The following is a 9,412-nucleotide window of genomic DNA, read 5'->3' on the forward strand; positions in this document are numbered from 1 at the left end:
GAAAATAAAAATAAATTTCAATCTACAGTAATCCGAAATATCCACTGACTGCGGAAAACTTACCGCTCCAACAACTTCTTATTTTTCCAGACAGATACGCACCCTCATTCAGCAGAAAACTGTTCAGTTCCTTCACAGGCCATTCTTCATTTGACAGTTCGTCCACGGGTGCCACAGCCATCGATGGCAAACCACTCGACACTCTCTCCTCCATCTCCAAAATGGAAAAATACAGTGTTTCACCATGCTCAACAACGGATACTCTGCACAAAAATCGAAGAGGATGCCCCGTCTCGGATCACGTGACCGTTATTGTGCAAAGGGTCTATTCTGACAGGGGAATCCTTTTCTGGAAAACCACAGAACAGACGTGTGCATGTGATGATCACATGAGGGACGTCTACCGTGTTCGTGAAAATGTTCTTGCACTAGCCTACTGACTGATTTCAGCCAAGCCACTGGCTACTGAGTTCAGGACATAATCATTGCACCAACAAACAGATGGTCCAGGAAACCAGCCATCTACTGAAGTCATAATATTCCCGGACGTCGACTAGCGATAGCGCATCTCGTCTCGCGATGCTACTAGTACTACCAGCGATAAAACTCGAATGATCCTCCAGAAACCTGCATTCTTGCTTTCGTCTTTGTGTGGTAAGTTAGTTCGTTTTGTGCCGGGAGTGCGAAGCTCGAGGCGGAAATAGCATTGCATTATTTTTGTCTCCTATATCCTAACACTCAACAGTTTTCGTTTGCTTCCTTCCCATTTGCAGACTTCACCGTCAAGGTAGATCTACACGTGCAAACCCGGAACAAGATAAGGTCTCGCTCCGAACGAGTTACCGTGAACTGTGATGACCGCGCAGCGGAGCTGCTACCGACTGCGTCCGTCAGTTTCAACGTCGCATCCTGAGCGAAATTTCAGGGTTGCTCAGTACCAGCACATCGGACAGGACCGTAGCTACAAACTGCTACAAACTGCGGGTGGATTTCGGTCAGCTGGGGAACTATCTGGTAAGTGGCCGAACCAAGGCGCCACAACTAACTTGTGCCACCCCGAATCAAACCTACAAGTAGCAGGGGCGTCACCGGACCCCTTCACACAGGAATTTTGCACACTCGGGAAAACACGAAAAAGTTCGTTCATACTCATAGCAGGCCTGTCGCCTGTCGACTTTGGAGGTGGGGCGGCCATGGGGTACGGGGGCCTTCCGGGAAAAATTTCAAAAATTGAAGCTAATTGCAATGCGGCACTTGGTGCCATTTCAGTGTAACTACAATGAAAGACTTTTTGATTCTGCAACAAGCCAAGAAGACGCTACGATCGGGGACAAGAATTCTTCATTATCCTCCCCCGGGAAAAAATTTCAAAAATTGAAGGCAATTGCAAGCATTTTCAGGCATTTGGTGCCATTTCAGTGTACATGTCATGTAACTAGTGTAACTAGTCTACGAGTCGTACTGCCTTACTGGTCATGTACATGCACTCGCTACATGCACTCACGCCGCGTCACGCGATCGCGGCAGCGCAGTACAACTAGTTTTAGTGCATGCAGTTTATTAGTAGATTCTACCAGCACTACACTTTTCATAACCAGGAGTTCGCAAAAAACCAAGATCGAATTTTTTAGGGGGGGGTGCACGTGCCCCCCGTGCCCATCACCGGTGACGCCCCTGAGTAGTCACATTATATCCTCATCACGTCAACATAGAATGGCTGCAGCTAGAATGAATCAGGGTATCATCAGTCATGGCACAACCCTCCCCATGCCGAGTCCCTGGCTACACCAGTTCAAATAGATTATAATATTCCGAATTTTCACCCATGGAGGGCCGCATCATCAAGCCCTGTACTGGACTGGATAAGATTGTGCCTGCCATGAATACTCTGCAACAATGCCAAGGATACCGTGGAGCTTCAAATTTCAAATAACCTCTGGAATAGTATGTTTATTTGGTGAACCTGGATCCAGATCGATTGATTTGATCCTGCAGATCCCTCAAAAGCCCAACCAAGCCCTGTTCATAGAACCTTCACCCCACCACACTTATAATTATTTGTCTTATCCGGCCCTGCTCACGGTATTGTATTGAGCATTGTGTGTGTGTGTGTGTGTGTGTGTGTGTGTGTGTGTGTGTGTGCGTGTGCGTGTGCGTGTGCGTGTGTGTTTCTAGGTGTGCTAACAGCTCGATTACTACCAGGGACAATCTCTTGAAGACTTTGAGGACAGAAAGGAAACCTTCGGTAATACCTTGGCACCACGTATAAGGCCAGTTGGTCATTACAAGGAAGCCCGGGTTCTAGCCCTTCGACCTGCTTGTGCTCGAGGCCCGCCGGTCCACATAACCCATCCATCCGGCAACACTTGCGTCACAGCATGACAGATCATCTGTGCTACCTGAGAGGTAAACATCTGCAGGCTGTGAAATTCGTAAAATTCAATATTCTTCATTGACAGAAATATTCTCGATCCTTAAACGGAGTTTGCCACATCTCAGGCAGCTGAGAAATAAAGACATTGCTTGATCCTTTTTTAATGCTACTGAACCGTGTGAGTTGTACATGTAAGTATCACCCTCTTTCTTCTTAATGCTGACCATGTGTTCACTGTGTAACTATACGTGTATCAGTGTTAGGGAGGCCGCCTCTGAAAATGATCCACTGCTAATGTATGTGAGGCTAAAATTCATGTACTGGGCGGTACTCTCCTGTTGAGAATGGCATAATTATGCCAACTCGTTATCATCATGAATCCATCACTCTGCTTCCCTGGTTGTGCAGACTCTAGTTTGTTTGGTAAATTTAGGGCTGAAGTGATCGTGGATTTGCACCTCTCGACTACTCCTTACTGTGGCCTAACAGTCGATTACTCGATTTTAATTATTAGCAAACAGTTTCAGATTTGCATGCAAAGGTTATTCCATTTCACAAAGTGAATTGAATTAAACCTCAGAACACAATCTTTGCCAATGTGTGTGTACTCCACTGAGACTGCAATATATTCTTTTCTCTGTCTGATTATCTCCCGGTGCGTGAAACTTTAATTTACAGCCAAACATCCCACCGTCACCGTCTCCTGTATTTCTGTATCCTATTCTCTGATATTTTACTCGCCCAGGTTAACATTTGGCCCGGTCAGTGCAGGCACTTAGTGGTGGGACTTACGCCCAAACCTGGTGGATGTGATTATTTGGATTTCTTGATAAGGGACGAATATTGATGCCAGGATTGCATATTGGCTGCTTCTTCACTGGAAATCACTGAATGGGTTCTGCTGTGGCAGGTGACTTCAACGGTCTGGGTTTTCAACATTCGTTCATAGCTTCAGGAGATCAGGTTGCCAAACAAACTGGTGTGTGATCCGTGAATTTGTAAGTACATGTATTGCATTGAGGAAAAATGAATACGCATGCTGAAAATTTGAAGCTGCTGTTGGCCTTCTCCCCACATTGTAGGGGCATGCCTTCGAGAACAATAACGTTAGTACTAGACACCCTTAGCAAACAACGGTAACGCTATTTTTTACGGTACTCGTACCTTGATCACCCAAATAGTGTTGAAGCTGCAGCGTATAAACGTTATGGGGGCTGATTTATCGTTGTGACCAACGGTACGTGTTTTGGCCAAATATTGCATAGTCCGTACGCATTTCACCTTGTATCACGTATATGGTGACAAAAATGGTTGTACCGCGCGAAATCAAAGCTATTCTCGTGGCAACAGCGTACTAAAAATAGCATGCATCTTGCTAATGGTCGAACCCGAATCACGGTATTTCCCCCCTTACGATAATACCGTTACAACATAACGTTTTTTGCTAAGGGTGTCTACTACCGATGGTTCGACTGATGAGTATGTTATCAGCAAGGGTGGGCAGGATAATTTAGCCCTTGGTGGGCAGTTTGTTGGCCTCCGTGGTCGTTCGCATGCCCTCGTTGGGCAGTGTGTTATCGACACACCATGTTCAGGATTATTTGGCCGTCAGTGGTAGGTTTGCTGGCCTTAGTGGCTACCTGTTAGCCCTCGAAGGGCTGTAGGATATGGGCCAACAATAGTCAGAATGATTTAGTCCTCAAAATCATTGACATGGTGGCGTCGAAATAACTTCAAAGCACATCCTCGATAACCTCAGTCGTTCAGAAAGAAATTATGGGAGCCCCAACACAATCAATTGGTATAATTATGCGCTTGAGTATATGTCTATGTTTGTACGTGTCGGTGTGAGGGTGTGTGTGTGGGGGGGGGGGGGGGCGTACATGCACGCAAGGTGTGGGTGTGCACCCGCTCATTGTGGGCATAGGTGTGGGCGCATGTACGCATGGGCTTCCTATTCTTGTTACAGCTTGCTTTTTGGAGAAATAGACTTATTTAACATAATTGGAAGAGGATTCCAAGTCCATCTTTTTTTATCAATGGACTGTAGGTGCATTGTTATGAAATGTACCACATATCACATAAACAAGGGCATGACCATGTTTAATTCCACTGTTTACCATTATTGTTTACTCTGCTAGTTGGTCACCACCTGTGAGCCGTGCTGGTTACAAACAGTTATTATACCTGCTGCTACAGAGGATTCTGAATGATGACACAGGGATAATTGCAACTGCTGGCCACCGGCCATGATCATGGAAGATGTCTTCTATTAACGGCCTGCAATACTGTGCCAGTGTAAGCCTATGCTCCTTGCCCTGTATTTTGTCTCTCCCTGCAACACCATGTACACATTTATTATTAATATTATCAGCACTTTCGCGGCAGTGTCAACTAAACTCGCATGTGGATGCGGCCAGTCCACACATTCGCTCTTGCTGGATACTGTGTAGGGGGGGGGGGGTACACTTTGAACCGAATACATGTACTAGGATCAAAATGATTAAAATAAGGGCACAATCGTCCCTCTTTAATCCAGTACTTGTTCAACCGGAACCCTTGCAAACCAGCACACTCTCTGACAAGACGGTTTTCAGTTCATTTTCTATACTTTAATCTGGCACTTGAATTCCGGCTCCAGCTGCAAACTTCTGAAATGAACTTTTACGTAGCTGGATTTGATAATGCGGCAGCTGTACATCGCTTACCATACTGGTGCATAGCCGGTCCAGACTGGGCAGTGCATGACGTGCATGAACTAACTATATGTACACTCAAGAGTACATAACCCCCAAGAGTGTGCAACTCGCTCATACCCTGCTGTCTCGACAGAATGCGCCCTAGTACTAAATCCACAGATCCCTGCCACCGGTCGTGCTGTCACAAACAATAGTCTCAGCATGCATTTGAAAATTATCTAATTTCACTCACGAGTTCAAGTTGTAATTGTTTTCATCTTGGTCTCATTGGAAAGCTACAGATCTCCTCTCTCTGACTATCGCCACTAAATTTAGACACCCAGCAGGAGCAACAGAATCGCCTTCAAACCTGTTGAGAGTTGCCGTATTGCGCCTGAGCGGGATTCTATACCCACCTCCACAATTTTCATCGTTTCTCAAGTTGTACTCATAATGTATAAATATATCAACGTAGTAAACAAGCGTTTCGGAGACAGCAGTTTTATTATAGCTACAAGGACGACTACAAGGACGGCTACAAGGACGACTACAAGGACGATCATCGTATAACATTTTACACATAACTGTCGACATTTAGGAAATGCTTACGGTGCAATTAGTCGTCCTTGTAGCTATATATCAACGTAGAATGATGATTCGAAGTCCTGCGGATTCATGAAGCTCAAGCGATTCATTTGGTATCTACATGTGTGCTTGGCATGCGCCGTGCAACGATGAGTCACAGGGAAAGTCCTCTTTTGAGGCATGCTGGCGCACTTCGAAGCACTGCGCAAAAAATTCCAAAAAAATTTCAAGCATATCCGCGCTTCGTTCTTCGACACTCAGTGATTCCGCATCGAGCTATATCAAACGACATACCACTGGAAAGCTTGTTCTCTCACCTTTCTAATGAGCTGTCATTAATGAGCCGTCATTCGCGACGATCGGATAAAGGACATATGACATAATTATAATAATTATAATATTAAGTGATGGTGCAATTGGGTGGGGCCGGGTTGGAGGACAGGATGTGATAATCCAGCAGCCTTGTTTATCCAGTAGAGAACGCTGTTGCGAAAGGTGTCGGATAGAGGGAAAACTGTAGTGATAAAGAATGGAAGAATAGAAGCAGGCTTGCAAAAATTTAACTCGGATACTGAGCCTGTAAGACAAGCAAAATAGAAGAAAAACACTAGGGAACGAGTTGTGAAGCAACTATCCACGACTGTAACGAGATAATAAGCAGTCGGAAAGTCCGGTAACAGGGCACAAAACTGACAGGCTACTGAGATGTTCAACGACCTGAGACCTTAGCTCTAACACATCTCCAGTGTGCAAACCAATAGCCTTCCTACTTGAAAGGTTCACGGTTAGGTAGGACCGAAGAGGGGAAGGTTAGCACAGCGAAAATATGCACAAGCTAAGTTCCCGGTACTGTAACAAAGAATGCCGACTGTTACAGGACGATGGCGAGACCAGTTAATAACATGACAATGCGGTCTAACTACAATTCGAAGCAGCAAAGCAACACACCACCCAACTTCTCAGGTCTCAGGTCGTTGAATGTCTCCGAGTAGCCTGTCACTTCTGTGCCCTCTTACCGCACTTTCTGGCTGCTTATTATCATGTTACAGTCATGGATAGTTGCTTCATAACTTGTTGCCTAGTGTTTTCCCTCTATTTTACTTGCAAAAATGTGCGCTGTTTGCGTGAAAAATGATTTGCACTGGGCCGTGTACAAATTGTATTCTGGTCACAGTCAATTCGAGTCTTGGAGTATATGCATTTGCAGTGAACTGTTTTATTTCCGTTCCTTTGCTATGGTTGCTATCGCTATTTCATCTTTTGCTGTATTTCTGGCGTTGACTTATTTGTCATTTGTATGAAAGCATCAGAGCAAGTCTACTGACTGTTTCTCTGTTTGTCATCCTTGGATTCATGCTTGCACTCTGGCGTTTGGTTTTGCCGCAGGAATGTCTCTGGCTGAGTTATTCTCTATGATTGTACTGAATATACCAGAAGAGTTACCTTACCAAAAGAAGTCAGTGTAATACCGAGTGTAATCAATGTCCTAGCAATGTTATCAGTATCTGCTTAACAAGTATGGCATCAAGTGGATTTCCTGAGCATGATCCGGCTTACATGGACACGATTGATGAAACTGATCTGGTGGATCAGGTAAGTAATGGTTCCTTTCATTATCCTTGGAAGACTCTCTCTTTTCGTTTTGTGTCTTATAATATGGTCAACTCGAAGCCTTGGGCAATGCTGTACCAATATCTTTCTTTCATTTTTACAAGTACTTACAGAGCAACTGGTCAGTACCATGGGTAGAGTAACCACATTCACTAGCGTAGTGGTGTTCCAGAAGTGCATGAAAAAGACCACCCTCACAGCTGAAATGCTGGAGAAATGACAGAAGCAGCAGAAGTTTTACAAGCATGTGATGAAAAGAACTGAGCAAATCGGTTGTGAAAGGTTCATTGATCAGCGACATGCATGGGTGATCGGGCAGCAGGAGAGAGCCTTAGAAATAGAATCCCTAAATCCATACCAGCACCCACTCAGCCAGGCTAGGAGAAAAATGCACGAGCACCCATCTACTGAACGTCTACCTACCCACCACCATTCAAACTAAACAGTACAGAACATTTAAGAGACAATGGCAAGGTAAACTGGTGATGTGCTATAAACAGCGAAAAACATTATTTCAGCTGTGCAGTGTATGGCCGATTGGTTTGCAGGCCTGCCTGCGAATCATGAGGTCCCGAGTTCGAGACCCGCGCTGATAGCAGGGAGGGTGTAAACAAACTTGTTACGCGTGTTGAACTGCGCCAACACCCACGGTCAACTGGGTACTCACAGCTCGGAGTGAGGATAACAAGGATGCAGTTTACAGGGTTATGGGCTGTTACACGCCCGATTGGTTGAGAGACTCACCTCCTCTCCCCTGACTCACTTGTGAGGTCTGCATTCGCCACTAAGGTGAAAAGGCATAGTGGTGGCCTGCGGAAGCGAAGGCTATAGCTTGTGTGTTTCTGAACATGCAAGTGATGCTAACGCGGATCCCGCGAATATTAGTGTAACTGCACGTTTGGCCGTATGCGCATTGAATATGAGGCTAGGGAGTCATAAAACATTGACCGTTACTCAGCGGCGTGCCCATATTCCTAGTGGTGCAGTCACTGAGTGCCCACACTCTTAACAGGTACTATTTACTAGTAGTACACATGGTTTACGAGTAAGTATGCGTGGAACATCCCCAGCTTTGACCCCTCGTGCCAGCGATTTCATATAGATGTATATGTGGTTCCTCAAGAGGCACACAAAGGAAAGTAGGGTTTTTGTTGTTACTCGGAGTTTCATGTTTTAACCCTTTGTCCTTTCGCCCATACTTGAACCGTACACCTGTGTACGGTTCAACCCACGCATGTTCAAAGCGACCTGGAAGCTACACGGATCACCCGATCCACATGAAAATTCACGTGCACACAGCCTATGCTATGTAGAGGATGATACACGGGTCGCTGGGGCTAGTTGCCATTTGAAAAATTTCAGGAAATCAAAGTCGAAGTTTGCTTGCGTCGTGACTTCCGACATGGCAGCACGCAGGTCGCTTGATGCAGATGAAGCGCTTGTTTGAGGATAGCTGGAGTGACCCAAGCGACAATCCTATGTCCTCTGATGAAGAGAACGAACTGGACGAAGCCTTAGTAGAAGGTGTTGATTCTAATTTTGATGACGACGCGGATTACGATGTCGTAACCGTCGACCCAGCGGTCGGACATGTCGACCGCTCCGATTTGAGCGCAGGATCGGCAGAACAGCACTCGCGTGGTGAAGAGAGTGTGCCACCGCCATGTCTTACCCGTCGTGGAGCAGCAGGGTCAGCTAGAATGCCGCAGGACGTGGAGCGGGAGCGTAGTCCGATCCCAGAGAGGTCCAGATCTCCGTCACCTGCGCGCCGTCAAACTCATGGTCGACAGCCGCGCAGAGCGAGGAGAGCAGCCGCACGGGGCCGCAATGTCGAGCATGTCGCCACTGGCACTCCTTTGGCTAATGCTCCGTGTTTGCCCAACATGCCAGAGGTGCTACTCCAGGTCATACTTGTACAAATTGCACATTATTATACATAGGAAAGAACTTGAACTTTGAATTTTGCCGATTTTTGCCAAAAAATCATTTTTGATACTCTTGTTTAGCCACGCCTATTTGAGGAATTCAACCCAAACTGCATTTTTAGTTCACAATTATCATAAGCTTTCAGGAAAACATAAAGTGTACATACAAAATATCAGCTGCTTGGGAATGGTGAGTGGATTTGTTGAAGCAGGTACCCCTCACATACATTTTGGGCAAA

At 45.8% G+C, this 9,412-nt stretch overlaps 1 protein-coding gene across 1 annotated transcript in view; it reads left to right on the forward strand.

The window, feature by feature from the left end:
* The first annotated feature begins 523 nt into the window (after positions 1 to 523).
* LOC135806388 (uncharacterized) overlaps positions 524 to 9,412 on the forward strand; it is a 57,657-nt gene continuing 48,768 nt past the window's right edge. Inside the window, exons 1-6 of the mRNA XM_065320564.1 lie at positions 524 to 654; positions 774 to 1,014; positions 2,176 to 2,406; positions 3,120 to 3,372; positions 4,516 to 4,672; positions 7,024 to 7,230. Of these exons, the coding sequence (XP_065176636.1) occupies positions 7,156 to 7,230 (75 nt within the window). The 5' untranslated portion in view covers positions 524 to 654; positions 774 to 1,014; positions 2,176 to 2,406; ... (1 more) ...; positions 4,516 to 4,672; positions 7,024 to 7,155. The remainder of the gene's footprint in view (positions 655 to 773; positions 1,015 to 2,175; positions 2,407 to 3,119; positions 3,373 to 4,515; positions 4,673 to 7,023; positions 7,231 to 9,412) is intronic.

This window comes from Sycon ciliatum, chromosome 1 (assembly GCF_964019385.1).
Source record: "Sycon ciliatum chromosome 1, ocSycCili1.1, whole genome shotgun sequence".
Taxonomy (NCBI): Eukaryota; Metazoa; Porifera; class Calcarea; order Leucosolenida; family Sycettidae; genus Sycon; species Sycon ciliatum.